Source organism: Notothenia rossii (genome assembly GCF_949606895.1).
Source record: "Notothenia rossii genome assembly, chromosome: 9".
Lineage (NCBI taxonomy): Eukaryota > Metazoa > Chordata > Actinopteri > Perciformes > Nototheniidae > Notothenia > Notothenia rossii.
Window position 1 is genome coordinate 21,127,909 of NC_136907.1, and position 18,889 is coordinate 21,146,797.

The 18,889-nt window shown below is 42.6% G+C and overlaps 1 protein-coding gene across 1 annotated transcript in view; it reads left to right on the top strand.

The window, feature by feature from the left end:
* cxadr (CXADR Ig-like cell adhesion molecule) overlaps window positions 1-18,264 on the top strand; it is a 36,336-nt gene extending 18,072 nt beyond the window's left edge. Inside the window, exons 2-7 of the mRNA XM_079650289.1 lie at window positions 3,068-3,237; window positions 8,024-8,228; window positions 12,475-12,630; window positions 12,737-12,859; window positions 13,660-13,798; window positions 15,330-18,264. Coding sequence (XP_079506415.1) covers window positions 3,068-3,237; window positions 8,024-8,228; window positions 12,475-12,630; window positions 12,737-12,859; window positions 13,660-13,798; window positions 15,330-15,609 — 1,073 coding nt within the window. The 3' untranslated portion in view covers window positions 15,610-18,264. The remainder of the gene's footprint in view (window positions 1-3,067; window positions 3,238-8,023; window positions 8,229-12,474; window positions 12,631-12,736; window positions 12,860-13,659; window positions 13,799-15,329) is intronic.
* The last annotated feature ends 625 nt before the right edge of the window (window positions 18,265-18,889 follow it).

Sequence of the window (18,889 nt, forward strand, 5' to 3'; positions counted from 1 at the left end):
CCAGGGGGGCGTCTTGCCGTCATTTAAAAAAATATTAATAATTCGAGAGAAGATCGAGAGTTTTTATAGCTTGAAATGACGAAAAGGACAAGGGCATCCCTCTGTTGGAGAGGCAAAAGAGTCTGGTGGGATTCTTTTTGGAGTATTGAAGATCGTTTCCCCGACATCGAAGGTGCCTGCTAGAGGACAACACGGAACATGCGCGATTTGATGAGCGGTGAAACTGAGGCTCCGTGTAAACTGTGGTAACATGAAGAGCCGTTTGGGAGCCGAAATAGTCGGCGCTTTAAGAGAGCCGAGCCAAGTGATCCGGCTCACTAACGTAAAAAGACAGTAATCTATAAGAGACGGGGTGGACGCCCTCTCAGCCCTGGTCTGGCGGAAACACAGATTAAGGCCCTAAAAGCAATTTCTGAATCATCTTTCTGCTTTAAGTAATGGGGTCCTATGAGAACATAGTTTTCTGCCAAACTTCCTTTTCTCTTAAAACTAATGTGACACCTTTGTGTCGATGGCAGCCAAGTGGGCTTACCTGGTCGCTTAATCTTCACCGGGACTCAATTCTCTTCTTCGTGTCCTGTTTACAGACCTCATTTTCTTGGCATTTAATTAAAATGATTATTTTGACTAAGCTTGTCTCTCAGTTGTAGTGATTGTACACACCTTGTACACAAAGTCTAAACATGTGCCCCTTTTTCTTTAGGATCCTTTTAGTATAGTTTGATGTTTTTGCTCATTTGTAACACACCTTCAATATTTCTCTTCAAAATTAAATAAGCTTAATAGGTAACAGTCATAGTTAAAGTAAAAAAAAAAAAAAACTTTACAGGATTTATATATTAAGAGTGTGACTTAAACTCAGCTAATCGACAAGATTAGGACCAAACAAGTGAATAGAGATAGGACCAAAAGTAAAACATGTCTCTTAAATAACCAAAACTGTTCAAACTTTGGCAAAACATTTAAGTTTAAAGCTGGAGGACTCCATCACTCAGTACAAATAGGTGTTTATTTTCATGGCTTGAACATCTGCCTTGCTATCATTTCAGATTAACTTTGGCTTTAAATAAAGCTATGCTATCATCTCATTTACATTCACCACAGTTCCTCTCCACAACTTGAAATGAGCAGCAGCTGGATTAAATAGGTTTATAGTTTCCTGTTTATGTGGAATTAACCTTTAGGGTTCCACTCTTAGTGTGTTTGTATATTTGCCTTGGCACTGCTGTCACCTGAACCACTACACTGGCAAGTTTATAAGCTGTTTGCCAGTGGGAGGGATGATCTCCTGAAATGGCACTTTTTTCCCATTTGTGTAGCGCTGAATGGAAGAGGCCTCTGGCTGAACTGTAATTCAGCAAATGCCTTCTAAGGCCTCAGAGGTCTGTCATTGATTTAACAGCTATATCAAACACTATCCTTTATTGCTCGTCAGAGAAACCAGTCCCTCTGTTCCAGCTGAATACTTTCCATTTCTCACAGACTGCCATTTTCTCCCCTTTCTAAGCAACTTTGAGAAATGCCCCCGTCCTATGTTAGGGCTTGATGAATTGACACAGCTTTCCATCATGCAGATGCCAAGCTGTGTCTCCGCTTTGACAGTGATAGACACATATCTTGGTTCTCTCTATATTGCTCCCTGTTTTTTCTCTTGCTTCTGCTGAAGGCGATGGATAACTCCCATCAATGGCGTCTGTCAAAAGCTGTGGGCTGAAACGACCAGCTGCAACACCGACAGATAGGGAATACAACTATGCTAGTGCTGTGCAACCACATCTAGTGCTTACAGGCTTCAACAATGGTGGGTGTGACTGCGACTGTCACTCTCTATATGTGCCTAAACCTTTGTGGTGTATTTTCATACAGTTGATGCCATAGGTAAAAGAGGTTTGAGGCTGAATAAGCTGATGGACATTTGATGCGGCATGGACCTCAACCTGTTGCTCACACCCTCCTTACCCTAAGGGGCCACAATCTAGAACATTCAGCTAGCAACTTCCTCTTTGTTGTGGAGCCGCATACTCGTCACCTTAACCTCTCTTATACTGTTTGTACATTTGATTGAGAGCAGTTGGCTGGGTTGGAAGACAGATGTGAAGGCCAATTAAAAGCCTTAGTACAAATTATCTTCCGTACAACACACATTTCACAACGCTCTTAGATCCTTTTGTGGCTGTGTAGATGCAGGGACTCCTGTTTGTTTGAGGTGAAATTAAACCTCCTCAGGAAGGAAAAAGAGAGGTTAACAAAATGTTTTACAGTTCCTCGGTTTGGATCCAGTTCCACCAATTATCTCTGATTCAGCTCCATCTGTCGGTTACTGTGAAAGCAGTGTAATGAGATGCAGATGAAGCTAAGAAAATGCTCCGTTTAAGATGGCGTGAACATTTCTCCTATTATCAGAAGAAAATGTGTAGTTACACATGTTTGGTGTCATTTGTAGGACGTGATAAGTATTTGTGACACACATGTGTTTTTGGCATCAACATATTGTGTTGATTTCATATATTTATATATTTTTTTAAGCTGTGCTCCCCCCACTCGCTGACTGGAAGGTGGCAGGCTGTCAGAAGGATTTAATGAGTCGAGGCAGCATGTGACATCTCCATTCTCTATGGACTGTGTTCCATGCTGCGGCTTAAAAATCTCTTATTGAATGGAGAATTTTAACCCAGTTCATGTCACCAGGAGATGATGTTTATTCGTTCTAAGAATAAATGCTTAAGTCTGCTCCAGTTTGGTGATGGGTTACAGCCGGGCTTCTCAAACTCCGGACTGAACCCTGTGTCCCATTTATTAAAAAAAAAAAATACTTTATTTAATCGTTTATTTCAAGTCGTCTTAAATACAGCATGATGTTCATTTTTTAAATGATGTTTACAGCATTTGAAGTAAAATAGACGATAGCACTGGGTATGCTTGAGGGGGATGATACCTTGTGGTGGACAATTCGCTACTCAATTTGATAGCAGTGCGAAAAAGCTCTGTTTTACTGGCTTGCTATGCCAGTGGTTTTATTGTTGATGCATGTTGCAAGGCATTGATTTTTGTCTTTTTGTGTGTCCAGGTTTGGCGTCTGGTGTGGAGATAACATCCTCGGGGCCAACATCGATAGAGAAAGCCAGCGGTCAGAGTGTGAAGCTGGACTGCCAGTTCAATCTGGACTCTGTTGATTCTGGACCGCTGGATATTGAATGGAGCTTGATCTCCAATGACAACCAGAAGGAAGACAAAGTGGTATGTGTGGATGTTCTCCTAAAACATTGATAATAAAATGTTATTTCAAAGACAACACATGAAAGTTAAGGATCACTAGATCATATATCAGGGGGGGGGGGGGCGGGGATGGTCATTGTACAGTAGTAGTACACCCCGTAGCGAGTAAAACTCTAACACAGAGAAGACCTCCCCAAAACGCCTCGCTGGAGAAACGTCACTGTCCACTGATTCTTCCAGGTTAGGCTACATTGAGGGTTGAGGAGCATCCATTACTTTTCATTGGAATTATAATTTCTTTATCTTTCAAAACCCAGATTAAATCTTGCAAACTGTTGCGCTTTACATTTCATTTAGATTGTTTGAGTGGTGCTGACCAATCCAAAATGCTGCTAAAAGATCTGTGATAAGGTTTAAATAAAGAAAATCAGCAGTGTCAAGTTCTGTTTCTTTTACTGCAGTACAATATTGACTTTACAGTGTGAGCATTGTGTTTTCTTAGATGGCTAGTTTAAGTGAAGTAAAACATTCCATTTATAATGGCTTAGTTGATAAAGGGTGGGGAAAAGACGGTATTGGTATTGGGCAAGCGGTATCGAGCCAATATTTGTTTAGCTAGGTAGCTGATGGGATCTTTTCCAAGTTGAAATTCCGTACGCAGCTTTAGAAAATATTTCCTCCTAAAAAAACAGAACCCAGTTTATTTTTTTCTTTAGACTTTAAAAGTCTCCAATTTGTCTGCAGTCTGTTTGTTTTCACACTAACCCTGGTGTGGTTTGGTATGTTGTGCAGGAGGTGAAATGCAATACAGGCTCTTACAGTATACATAACAAATGTAATTTGAGCCACGTGCACTACTATTGATCATTTGTTGTCTGCGGTGTTCTCAGATGCATAGTAGGAGCAATGGGAGCTCTTTTTATCCCAGACAGTGTCTTTCCTTCCTTTCCAGCATGCCCCTCAGCAATGGAAGGGAGGACTACACATCTCTGTCGGACCTCCACATGCCCTCAGGGCTTCCACAGCCATAGAGACGGATCCTTGCTAACGGTCCAGCAGTGTGATCCTCTCCCCTGGCTCACTACTCCCCCACCTGTCACAAAGCCTTCTCATCCCTATCCTCCACTCTCATTTTTTCCCTATTTCCCGTGGCTTTAAGTTTTTTTTTGGCTCGAATGTTAGAAATAGGTCATAGGCTCATCATTAGGTTTCGCTGTCTCTGTCATCCATCCACTATCATCACTGTCCACTGACAGACCTCTGTACCCCGGCGTCTGCTCTTGAGCTATTATCTGAGACTCCAATTACTCCATCTATTTGTTCTTGACCTACTTAGTTTTTACTGTAAAACATTTACTAGAGCAATGGAGAAAAGGCAAATGCAGTTAAACAGTATCAATACTTTTTTTCTCAATATATAATTCGCTTTCAGGAAGAGATATTGATTTCAGTGCTTTATACATTTTATTATATTTTCGTTGTTCAAGATTCAAGATATTTATTGTCATATGCACAGTAAACAGACAGTTACACCGTACAATGAAAATCTTACTTTGCTAGTCCAGTAAAATACAGGAATATAAAAATAAAGAAATACTTCAAAACGAATAAGTTTGGCACACGGCAACAGCAGCATAAAAGGGCACACAAGTAGCATCAGTTTAAAACATATTTAAATAGTATATAAATAGTTGTATTGCACATGGTTGGTTCACAGTGTATAACATATTGCACTGCAGACAACAAGTGCACCATGCATTGTTAAAGTAGGTAGTGCAAATGGTGAGTGTCAGTGCATCTGTGTAGCACTCACAGTTCAATCAGTGTGTGTGTGTGTGTGTGTGAGTGTGTTTGTGGGGGGGGTAGCATGTTCATCAGCCTGATGGCCTGTGGGTAGAAACTGTTTGTCAGTCTCGTGGTCCAGGATTTCAGATTCCTGTAGCGCCTGCCTGATGGCAGGAGAGTAAAGAGTGTGTGCTGGGGGTGTGTACTGTTCCTGATGATGTTGTGTGCTCTCCTGGTGACCCTGGTGGTATAAATGTCCTGAAGTGAGGCTGGGTCCCCTTTTGCGCGCCATCCCCCTAACGTGAATGCAGCTGTAGAAATATATCAAATGTTACCTAACTGCATCTGGTTCCACAGTTTATTTTCTTCATTACGTGCCATTCTGCTGCATTCTTCTCTGCACTCCAATCAATATGGCCAAACCTTTGCGGGAATGTAAGCAGTCCAGACATCTCTCTCTGAACCCATTAGTTCTCCTAAACCTGTCAGATTTTCCTCGCTATATTCAAAAACGCTAAATATGATGTCATGCACACTTTAAACTCTTTGTAATTAGCGGAACATTAGTTCCAAGGGTCTGCTTTAATATATGTGTCAATGTTAAATAGGATTATGAAGATCTGCAAGGACCTGTGCTACTAGGTCAATCAAGGAGATGAGAATGAAGTGTACACTTTATAGCCGGAGGCTCCCAGATGTTCAGAGACCATGGTGAACCTCTGCTCACATGGCTTGGGATTCAGGCTGCTCTTAAAGGAACATCAACTATCGGATCAAACTTTAAAGTGCAAAGCTACTTAACAGGATCAGTAGATGCTCATATAACTGGGAACTTGAGGGCTGGTTTTGCAAGCTGGTAGGTTGGTTGGTTGGGTGGTGTTGCATTGATGCAATGAGAAGTAATGCCACAGCATTCAATCTCCTTCATCTAACGTATCCCACATGTCATCAGGGTCCGGGTGGTGATGCGTAGTTAATGTGTTGCTTTGTTGGGCTTAAATGAGAGATGCCAGGCATGCCTACAGTAACAGTCATTTGCATTTGGCTCCCAGTGCTTGGCTACAGATTAACTGAAAGGAGGGTGTACCCTGAGTGCTCGCCACAACCACAATGAGGGAAACAATTATGAAAACTAAATCTGAATGGTTTGAATAGGAGAGGAATTTGCTCGGTGGAAAACATTGGAAACACATAGCTTTATCCTCCATCACACAAACTGTCTCCTTTGTCCTTGGGCAGATCAGCAGAGCCTTCTGTTTTTACTGAACTTATTGCGACAGGAATTTGTGCATGTTTACAAAGTATCGGAGGATTTGGATGTAAAGCCATGACACAGTTTGGTGAAGATTGTATTGTTTGTGTGTATATCAGTGATGATTGTGAATGCCGATCTCTAGCGCCCTAATGCTGAAGGACATGTGACAAATGTTCAGGTAGTAATTCTGTCATAACTTGTGAAGCAGTTTGGAGCAGAGCTGTTTATGTGAAAGCATGTGGCAGCATCACTTCGAGTCATCCCAGTTAAAAGCCTCAGTGGGAACACAGAGACACGAGGCTGCACTCCCGGAGCTTTGCAGGTTGTTTAGAGTACACATGTAACGCAGCTCTCTGCTTTGCTTTCAAATGATCCGCACCTCTTTCCTGCGCGAGCATCACATGACAATGACCTCATTGGTACATGTGTCTGATGAAACTAAGCCTGTTACCTCTGCAGCATGATCCATCCGCTGAGAATGGCCAGGTGGTGATGGTATCATTGAATGTCCTACCTGTTATGAAAGGCACCGCACACAGTGGTGCTCTTCTGTCCTCCCCAGCCCCCGCCAGCTTGTCTAGTCATTTGCCCTTTTCATTTTCATTCCCTGGGCTCTTTATGGGATTTTTTTTTTTCATTGGATCATGATTCTCAAGGTTATTGTGCAGTTCAGATTTTTTTAGCTAGAGGTGTGCATGTGTGTAAGCACTCCCATCTGCGTGCCTGTGAAGTGGTGGAGCTCAAGTGAGACTTCTTGTCTGGCTGAGCTTGGGGCGATTTAATTTCCTCTTCTCCGTGGTCTCATATTGCTGTTATTACCGCCGATGTTCTGATCCCCCGTGAAGCTAGAAGGATACGTTTCCCTCCCCGGAGAGCCAGGTGGAATTTTAACTACATTACCTGTTTACATGGCTAATATGGACAAGATGAACATGGCGGCCATTGTGAGCACTCTTGCCTTCGAGCTACAGGAACTAGGCTTCAAGTTGGAAATGTTGCAGAGAGGCAACCTGCTGTAATCACACCAGAAAATCCCTGAGTCTGTTTCTTTTGCTCCTCTCGTGCTTCCTTTAAATGTTCTGCCTTCTTTGATGGGTTCATTATTCTTCCACTCCTCCTGCCATGTTTAGTTTTTCCTCTCTGCTCCTCTCCACCCAGGGGTATTGCTGCTGTGCGTATGCCTGGCATTGATCGTGGCACAGAAAAGCCTGTTGATGACTGTCTCCATGGAAATGTGGAAGAATATGCCAGTGTCTATGAAAGAGAATGAGATCTCTTTTCATTGTCGTTTGCTTTTCTTTTACCCTCCTTGTTCTTTTCCTTGTGTTTTTAGTTTCCCCCTCCTCCATCACCCCAGCTAGGAACATTCTCTTTGGCTCCACCTGGCCTTTATTTGTAGGCATTTCCTTGCCGATCTTAATACCCAGATTGGGGGTGGGGGGCTACAGAATTAGGGGCTACTGCTCTTTGTTGACACAGCAGGTGTTGATTTGGCTGCAAAGCGGTTACTTTGTTTGTTCCACCTTCATTCTTGTTGGCACAGAAAGAGAAGAGCAGCACATATTGCTGAAGATAAAGGGAAGGGGCTTTCTCTCTTAAATACATTTTGACTGGTTCAGTGAGCAAGTCCTTAACTTTCAGGAAGCTTCTCCAAGGCCTTTGTTTTTATATTTGACTAGAATGTGTTTTCATGCACAGGCACAGCAGTACATCACTCTTAAGTATGCTAAGATTTTCAGTCTTTTCCTGCACTCTCTTTCTTTCCAGGTGATCCTGTACGCCGGTGACCGGTCCTACGACGACTACTTTGCCCAGATGAAGGGTCGAGTCCACTTCAACTCTGCCGACCCTAAGAACGGCGATGCCTCCATCAACCTGACAGGGTTAAAGTCGGTGGACTCGGGAACCTACCAGTGTAAGGTGAAGAAGGCTCCGGGTATCCGCAGCCGGAGGATGCTGCTGATCGTCATGGGTGAGTGGAAGCAACCTCTCCGCACACTCTGGTGTTAGGCTGCCAGTCTTTGTTTCTCACAGGGTGAACTCTTTCTCTCTACACAGAGGAAACGCACCAAATCACACGGCCTTTGCCCTCCTTGGCTGTTTTGATGTAATCCCTTCTAAAATGTGCATGACCTTCCTGTAGGCTGTAGAGCATCGCCCCCTTTGTGATACAGTTCTATATTTATCCTAGATGCTCTGTAATTATGTGTAACATGATAATCTGTATTCATCTTTTCACTATATGTTACGGACAGGATTTATAATTTATTCCTGTATTTCTATTAAGTCTTAGTCTCCATTATTGCTGTTAGTGTTTTGCTTTTTTATATAACAAAAGCTCCCATTTCAATTTAATTAAATTCAATTATTGTTGTTAGCTTGCAAATATAAGATTTTAATATAAGATTTATTCTATGATATTAAGCCCGAAAACAATTACTGTTTTCAGGGATTTTTACAATATTGTTCATTTGGAAATGGTAACAGTACAGGGAAAAGTAATTAAACAAATAATCTTGAACAGCAAAAATCATTTTCAAAGTGTAAGTAATCCCATCTTTTAAAAAATGGGAACAAACCTCAGAAATGGAATCTATGCAGTCGGCTGTCTTTTTCTTGCACAGGGTGAGACGGGTGACACATCCCAGTTGTATAAGTCGGATGATTCACTCCTTAGGCACACACGCTCACACACAGTGGCCTTGCTGGTCGGTCAACTGACTAAATGATGTCGAAAGTGAATCGCCTCCTGAAACCAGGCTGCTATTTGCATATGGGAAAAACAACCCAAATGCGCTGCACCAGTCTCTGTTGTGGGATAAGCTGCATATTGTGCTGTTATCGCAGCACTGTTATCAGAATAGTTTCTCCTTTCCAAAGATAGGCCGGGCTTCAGAGAATGGCTCCTGATATTGTTGACATGTTATCATGTGCACAAAAAAGGCACTGCACCAACTAGCTCAACCAGAAAGACGAGTTGTGTTGTGGTTCCACTAAGCACTTCTCTAATAGCAGAGATGAATGACCACAGATAATCTGACATTTAACTGTGACCGTAGCTGACACAGGAAGCACTGATAAGCCTTTGGGGAGGTTATTTCAAATTTTAAAAATGGATCCAACCAGAAGCAAGTTGTAAAGAATTATTGCGGCTTAAGTCATCGCTGATTCAAACAAATGCTCGGAAATGTGCTGTGACGGCTTCTCCTCCCTACAACAGTTCCGCATTCCTCGCCACTGAGAGAGGTTAGCAAGCTGCTCATTTTAAAATCCCATCCAAAAAGAAACTAGACTGCAAGTATCATTGTTCAGTTGCAATGTAATATCATACTCAAGCAGTTATATGCTATATATGTGATATTTGTGGCATTTCACAAATGTTTTAAGTTTCTGTGGTAGTTTTTGTTTATTTCTTTGCTTGCATTTCCTCCAGTCAAAAATGTTTGTAGTTTCTTGAATTTGTTATCTTAGTAGTTTGTGCTTTAAATAATTTGTTGATCATATCCAAGAGCATCAGCTAAGGGACTTAAATGCATATCCCACTTTCATTATAGTTGTAATGCTGATGCTAACAGCCATAGCGTGCATGTGTGTGCATGAGAGAGAGAGAGATAGCTCGAGGCTACACAAGCTGACAGCCTTCTAGCTATTGACCCGAGGGGCAGGGGTGGGTTTAGCAGAGACACATTGACAAGGAGAGGGAAGGACATCTTGCCTGCCCTGCATTTTACCTTCAGGTCGATCTTGTCACAAGGTGGATGGTCCCGAGACACACATGCACATGTGTGCACAAACATAAACACACCTCACTTTATACACTGCTTGTTGCTGTGGCTTGTCACAAATACGGCTGTATGCACACATGCTGACACCTGCAGTGCACTTGGTGACCAGGTATAGCGCAGTGGGTAGCCCTTGTTGTGTATTCTCCCCTGGTTGCCCCGGGACATTGAAGTTAACGTGAGGAGAATACCCACCTGCAGTCCAGCACTGCACGTCAGCAACTCTCAACTCCTTCCAACTGATACTGACTAGACCTCACATTAGGTCGGGTAATATGGCTTATAAATATTTCTTTCTATTTTGTAGATGTACAAATCAAGATCAAGATACACCATATGCATCTTAATATTTTTTCAATTTTTCTTTAAAATAACCAAAGCGTTTTATATCTAAATGTTTAATGCGTTTCTAGAAAACAAATCTGAACACTCTGTAGGGGTGCACAGAATGGTCTTTGGTAATGTTCTAATGATAAGATTGATTATTGAACTCTTCTGGGAAATAACGTTTCAGGCATTATTTAAAAAAACAAAAACATTGTGAAACTTGAGTCCTTTTGATTGCTTGTTAACCCGAAGCCACTTTTATCATCATTTTTAGTATTTTCGTGCTGCCTAGTATATGCAAGCAAACCAATTTATATAATATAACCAATAATTACCCTTCAATTATCATATATGTGTATCATACGTATAACCATTTTATTCTAAGTGGAGTTGGCAACTTCCATTACCGTTTCTGACCTCAATATGAAATCAAAAATTGGCTTGGCACTTCACTTCGCTCTGTTCAGGCTCTTATCCTGTTGAGCTTGAAAGAGCAGCCAGAGAAGCAACAAACAAAAAAAGCAAGTGCAATTCCAACGGTTTAAATGACGTGATATATTATTTATACTTGATCTTCATGTAGTAAAACCCACATACAACATGCAGCAATACAGCGATTATAATCAATATATTGCTCGACCCTAACCCCCCATGCATTCGGCAGCCAATCATAGTGCTCTGCATGCTTGATGTTCAGGCATTCCTCCTCACATTCAGTATCTCGCTGTAAAGCTCAAAAGCCAATCTCTTTAATTCATTCTGCCTGGCTTTAGTACCCACTAGTCGCTTATACTTCACTTTACCATTCAACTAGCAGTTGTCAGTTGTGTGCCTCCTCTTGACTGCAAGGAATGCCACAATCTAGCAATCCCTTTCTACTTATCTCCTCCACAAGATAGCCTTGTGCAACTCATAAATCTGAATTCATTGTTCGTATAACAGAGCCAGGTTAGCTGTATCGCGCTGCCCTTTATCTCTCTGTGCTCCTCCAGCCTTCATCACCTTCTTCTTTGACCTCATCTTTTACAAAAATAAATCTGCTCATCGGACAGCAGTCCTAATAAGAGAAGCTGTGTGTTACAGCCCTCGGACGTGTTGAGTCGAGTTGACTTTCACCTTTTAAAAGATGCATTCAAAATGTCATAGCTCTCTTGACATTTACAGTGTGAATGTGTGTGTGTGTGAGTGTGTAGGTGCAACACAGCGGCAGCAAAAGCAGGCCCGTGAGTTAGGAGCTGCATAGCCTTGGCCCCCATCACTCCGCCATCTGTCCGTCAATGCTCGCTTAATTCTTGCTCTCCCCAGCTCTCTGTTTTGCCCCCTCCGCCCTGACCCCCTCCGCCCTGACCCCCTGTGTGTTTATTAGATTAGCAGGAGCGCTGAGTGCTAGCAGTCTACTGTTAATCCTCAAGTTTATACCTGCTAAGCTTCCCACCCACATGACACCTGGTTTAGATGTGGAGAGCCCCACATCAGGGTTCTGTTGTTACACGACCCACCATTACCACACCAAGATGTCAGCCTTCTGTCAGCGAACACACAACACAGACTTGGAGAAACATTACCTCTCATAGTCCCTTTCACTTTTTCTCCCCCTCCCCCTTTCTCGGCTGGCTGACTGTGTGTCTGGGTTTCATTGGAGTCGGCCTGCTTTTAATTTGAAGCGCTGTTTGTTTTTGAATCCCCCATCTCATCTCCTGCCAGCGCTCTGACTGGCCAAGGAGTGTTTGCACACGTTTGGCTTCAAGACAGAAAGCTTTGCCTCCATCCTAAACCCTGAAGGCTACGTGCACGTGTGTTTGTGTGTCCAATGGCACACGTCTCCCTTGTTCCCTCATGATTCTCCTGAGTGACAGCTCCTGTAATGACAGCAGCTGTATCAATTACTCTGATTACGGCTCTAATTATGATAATGATTGCTACTTCGAGCTAGGGAGGAAATGAACTTTCGGAATACACAATACACATGCACAACTTGCCCACAACATGAAAGATTGAAAAAAACACGGTTGTACTCAGGAGGGCTGTTTATAGTGCTGCCACCTGGTTGTTATTATTATTATTCTTCACCTCTCTCAATCATTTTCCCCATTCCTTTTCTCTCCACAGTGAAGCCATCCAAGCCCAGGTGCTACGCCGAAGGCCCCACACAGGAAGGCAAAGACATAGTGCTGAGGTGCAAATCCAACGAGGGCACCAACCCCCTGCAGTACAGCTGGGACAAGACCAGCGGCGGCAAGCTGCTGCCCAGCTCCGCCGTGTTGGGTAAGCTCTACCAAACAAGTGGAAAATCAGTTTCCGCACACAGATCCTCCTTCTTTGTAACACTGTATATATATATTCTTTGATGGGTTCTTTGCCCTCACCACAGATTCAGTGGGAGGCACCGTTAACGTGAGGAACGCATCTGCCGGCGCATCTGGCTCCTACCGCTGCATTGCCAGCAACCGTGTTGGCTCTGAGGAATGCACACTGTACCTCAACGTGACACCTCGTGAGTGCCCAACTAACTTCACCTTGATGCACTTTCACATTTAAACCTGTTGCTCTGCTGTCTGATGGTCAGCTGGATAATGCGTTTGCTGCACTCAAAAAGTACTTTGAGCTAAATGAATCATCAGCATGCTTTAGCAGGTATAATGTTTACCGATTTAAGCATGCTAGTATTTACTGCCTGAAAACACAAACTACAGCTGAGCCGTACAGAAGTATTGTATCAAGAGTCTTGATTTATCCAAAAGTCAAAAACCTAAAACATTTGATTATTAAACACAAATGTTACATTTAATATAATTCTTTGAAAAAAACTACAAATTCTCAGAATAAAAATGTGGGAACCGTCAAATGTTTTATAAATAAATTGACTAATCAATGTAGCCCTAGTTGCGATATTTAAGTCTGGTTGAAAGTGTCAACAGACTGCCATGTTATTACCATGAAGCCATCCCACTAATATGGCTAGGAATGTACACCTCTCTCTTCCTGTGACTGTACCAGTGGTACATGTATCAGTGCTAGCAAGTGTACAGTCTAAGCTCAACTGTGTTCAATATTTACTCCCCCACAAACAGTCACTTCAGTAAAATCCTACTGCTGTTCCTTCATTAGGCTAAGCATATAGTTGCTCAATGCTAAAACCACCTGAACACATGATCAAAGAAGCACTTTGTTTTAGGAGATAATTAGCAGTATACTGTATTTTTGTTATTTTGTAGGAGGCAGACCCATATTTCAAGTCATTGCTACCCTAGTGACATTAAGCAAACATAAACCCTTTCCTTCCTTGTCATCCAGCCCCCAACACTGCAGGCATCATCGCAGGGGCCATTATTGCTGTCCTCCTGTTCCTCATCATCATCGCCATCATCCTCTTCTGCTGCTGCCGTGCCCGTCACAGGAAGAAGTACGAGAAGGAGATCTGCAATGAGATAAGGTACATTCACTAAAACATCAATGACACCCCGCACAGATACCTGAAGCTCCATTTTGATGGAAGTACATTTTCTAACACTGTGTAGACTTTGTTATACAAGAAAGGTGGGTTTGGTTGTTTAATACTGGATCAAATGCAAGCCCAAAAAAGGCCATTGGTAATATACGCAATATATCGTTTCAGCTTTTATAGCACACACTTGTTAATAGATCAAGTCTCTTTATATTGCATTCAAATGGCACTAAGTTAATAAAAAAAAACATTTAGGAGAACATTTTTATGATCCATAAATATATTGCATTGGAGAAAATCCACTATATTTTCAATTTGAATTTTCACTATAGTGCAGCCAAAGTTACTGGTGATTATTACTGTCAGCTCTTCATGTAGTACGACCTGCAGTCAACTTGAACACACACACACACACACACACACACACACACACACACACACACACACACACACACACACACACACACACGCCCTCGCACTAATGCAACAACACGTCTCCAACAGCCATGAAAATGGTTTTTCTCTATCAGCGGTTTCCTTTTTTTTACCCCTCCTCAAATAAACAGCTGTGGTAATCAGTTTGAAAGCTTTGTTTGCTCTGTGGATCCTGTGTAATGTCTGCTGCTGGCTGCCCCCCGCCAACCCTCCAGAGCCACCTACCCTAACCCCCCCTCACCATCCAACTGTCCATCCAGCCCGTGAGCTCAGCTCAACCCCCGGGCTTACTATCACTCTGCTACGGACTGAATCTGTCTGAGACCACAATGTGACACTGGCGCTGTAGGACAAAGAGGATTAGACCACTAGTCCTGTCTCATACACACAGACACACCACCACACGAAGCTATGGACTAAACAAGCTCCAGTCCCTCAGGCTCAGTTTGATTGAGCATTTAACTGGATTATTGCTGCTTATTAGTTGTTAATGTGGTGGCAGAGGGAGAGCAGGGCATCGCTGTGCTGGGATGTTCAACTCTGTCTCTACAGTCAGTGCACACTGCCCCAGCCAATCATAGGCCAACTCCAATTATTTGTCTCTCCTTTATCGAGTCAAATTATGTTTGGCTCTTGAAATGACTCATGCAGACTTCTTTAGTATTCATTGTTTTCCCCTCCGTTGGGCAAATCGTTTCAGAAATCCCCCCTCCCCCCTTTTATTCCTGTGCATCATCAAAGTTCCTTTGGTTTATAGCACCTGAGAGAATCATTTCTCACATTAATGTTCTCTAAATGGCTAGGGCTCCATGAGGAATAACAGGAATGCAATGGAAATGTAGTTTTTTGCACATGCTGTATTTACCATGTCATGCAGATTTAAGTACACATTTAGAAATATACTGTATAAGCAAACATAATCCATTCATTAAAAATACAACATTGCCTTGCACTAAACTGCTTTTTGCACTGCTGGTTATTAAGTTGTTTCAGTGGAAGTATTCTGACAATGAAAAGTAATGTCATTCAAAAAGAAAAGAAAAACAATGTTGTCTAAATGTACTGCTGTCTTGTTTCCTTTCAGAGAGGACGTGCCGCCTCCTAAGAGTCGTGCTTCAACGGCGCGCAGCTTCACCGTGGGCAGCCAGCGCTCCTCCCTGGGCTCCATGTCGCCCTCCAACCTGCACGAGTACGCCCTGAAGCCCCAGTACGACAAGATCCCATCAGATGAGTACGAGAGGCCTCCCAGCTCGGTCCCTCTGCCCCCACCCACTGCTACCAGGATGGCAGGCCCCAACCTCAGCCGCATGGGGGGCATCCCCGTCATGATCCCTGCCCAGAACAGGGACGGCTCTATCGTCTAGCATTTCCACTTCTCCAGGGGGGGCCATGCGAGGGGATGGGGACGGAGGAGGGAGTGGGACATAGCCAATGAAGACGGAGCAAGAGCTGGGGTGGACTGACTCGCCTGACTTAAGCTCAACATTGATTACAAACGGGAGTTTATCTTATGAAGACCTGGCTCTGCTGTGGTGCTGAAGAGAGAAAATTGAGATTTACTGGAATCACAACAGAGCACATTAACTTTTTATCAAATAGAAATACGTAAAAAAATGAAAGGAATTTTACTTCCTGGACTTTCTCACTGAAACATGAATTAGTGTGGATTTTAAGCAAAACGGTCAATATACAAATTATATTGTACATAAGTGAATGCATGTTTTTTTTATTAAATATAGATGGCCCTTGCTGTAGAGATACTTAGTGTTGAAATCAGATTGAGGCCCCTAATTGTACAGCTGTATGCATGCACGTATGTATATAACTGCAGCTGTGTGTGAATATAAGTGTATGTTTCTGAATGGGAGTTTGGGAAATGTATTGTTCATTTATCGTCTTTTTAATAACTCCATAACAGTAATATCATTTTGTCAGGCAATCTTTTAGTTTTTGACATTTTTAATTCCATTGGTAAACAGGATTGTTGACCTTTTTAGAGAAATTGAAGGATGAATTTTTTGAAGGAAAAATAAGTGTATTTAGGACAGCCATTTTCTGTTAAACAGTATGCTGTTTTGAATTGTCCAGTGTGGTGGGGAGGGGCACACAGGATTAGCTGATGGGGGTGAGGGGTAGGTACCACCACATCTTGTGATTGGGTGGATTATTGCCTCTTGACGAAGCTTAAGAAACAATAAGAGAGCGCCATCCCTCCTCCTGAGATCTTAGAGGAGGTAGTGTAGAGGAGGGGAATAAGAGGGGCAGCTGGACAGGCTTCACCGAGCAATCTGCTTTGATTGTGTTTGACTGTCAATAGGCCCTAACCCCTGCCACCACTGCAACATGTATCCCTCCCCCCACACACACACACACACACACACACACACACACACACACACACACACACACACACACACCCACACACACACACCAAGTCTTAATTCATTATCTGCATGATCAGCCCCCCCTCCCCCAGATGTCCAGCATATGCAATTCTCATTTGCAGTTGCATTACAAGGAACCGATATCGGGATTAACCTTCTCTCTGTGGTCAATGTGGAACCTTTCACGGCTTCTGTAGCATTAATTGGACTTTATAATGAAGGAAGTGAAGCCTGCCGACATGAAGAAAGTGCCCGCAAAGAGGAACAAATGAGAAAAGCCTTAAGAATGCTGGATATTACTGCTCGGAATTCACTTTACAACCACTTTGGTTTGAGTTCATTGTGCAGTTCAGCGCTGGATAATCGTAATGTTCGTTCAGTCCGTCAGTCAGCGCAAGTTGCCATAGCTCGCAGTTATTCTTATCTCAAACCATGCCCATTCTTCCATCGTTTGCTTACATATTTTGGAAGCCTAACTTCTCAACTTAAAAAACCCAGTATGGGTACTTGGATGGGGCAATCTGTGTTTGAATGCCTTGTTTTATTCTTTATTGCAGCCTTACACACCTCCCTCAGTTCCGCTCTGCACAGCCCTAACAGCTGGGTTCAGATAACTCGTATTGTGCCTTGTTGCCCCAGTTGAGTTGAGCCATAGCACGTCGTCTATATGCGCTGTGTTATGTGCAGAAGCTTCCTCAGAGTGACCGTCATAGCCCACAGTCACTAAAACAATATAATATTCAGCACACAATGAGCCTATTGATTGTTTCTGTTTGGGTCAAGTTTAGGGTTTTCCACAATCCACCTACTGTTCACAAATCCCACATAGCGTAAAGCTTTGATTTTATATTCCTAACAGAACTTCATGTTATGTTTAGTTTTATAACTTTAAGTAAATTTTACGTGCTTTTAAACGACAAACATTATATATATAAATATCCTGTTGGAGTTACCCTATCTAATCATAACAAAGTTGAATGATATAAAAATGATGTTTGTATGTACGTATATGTGATACTCTGCCGTGCTGTGCTTGGCAAATCTATCTATCTGAAACAAGAGAAGGGTCAGTGTGGGTCTTGACAGTACAGTATGAATGCTCCTTAGTATGAGTGTGAGTGAGTGACCTCTACGTTTTTTAGTGTATATTCTGGGATCTAAGGGGAGCTGACAGTTGTAGAAACATCTTGGCACTGGTACTTCCCGGTAGATTTGTTGTCACACCTATTTTCTAACACCAAGGAAAGTGAGACCCGGGCCTGCCCAGACAAAGAAACTACGTCTGTCAGTTTCTCTTCTACACTAATGTGTGTGTGATAGCAAGTGAATTGTACATGAAGCAGTTTTTTTGTCAGGACGGGCCCCTCTAAAATGTAGTTAGGCTTTCACCTGCTGACAAACTGTACCGAGTTGTTAGGGCGATGGTCCTGTTGCTGTCCCCTATGTGCTCACATTAACTACTAACAATATAAACTGTAGCTTTGAAATCCGAGTACTAATATTGTATGAAGATCTCCTTTGACGTTTGCACACCGTGTGGAAACCATTTTTTTTTTTTCTTCTGTGTGTATTTTTTGTGCTGTATTTTTGAATAATAAAAGTCCTTGAAATTAAGAAAGAATAGCCAGCCATGTTTGTTTGTTTACTGAAGCAGTTGCAGCTTTGTTGACTTGAGCGTGAATAAAATTCAATTTATCTCCTCTCCGGCGGCGCCTGTTCTCCTGGGACTCGGCTTCCTGCAGCTTTTTGACAGTGATTAATTTTAATCAGCCATTGAATTCCACCCCTCACACCAGGTGAGGTGACTTTCTAATGGCTTAATGATTGTAATGAATCAATTAAGCCAGCCTGCTGCCTCCAATACTCGCCATTCAGCTTCAGGATAAACATGCAAAGGTTTGTGACATGGCTCGCCTACCAGCACTGTTAATATCCTATACACCATTTCAACATAATTGCATTGCTAGGCAACTGCTCCATGACTACTTCCTGTCAGCTAATGTCAATCGCATAAACTGCAACAGGAAATAAACTGGGACACATAGATTGTTTAACAGTGTGCAAGGCTCTATATATAGGCTTTATATCGTTTATATACTGGCTTCTTACTGACATATAGCCACTCCCCTGCCACACTGTATTGTCCCTTAGCATCATGGCCATTTGTGTCAACATTTGTCTAGCTTTTTTTTCAATTACAGCCAATTACCCCTCTTCGTTAATGTGGCGGGTAATTACTTTCATTGCAAGCCAGCACTAA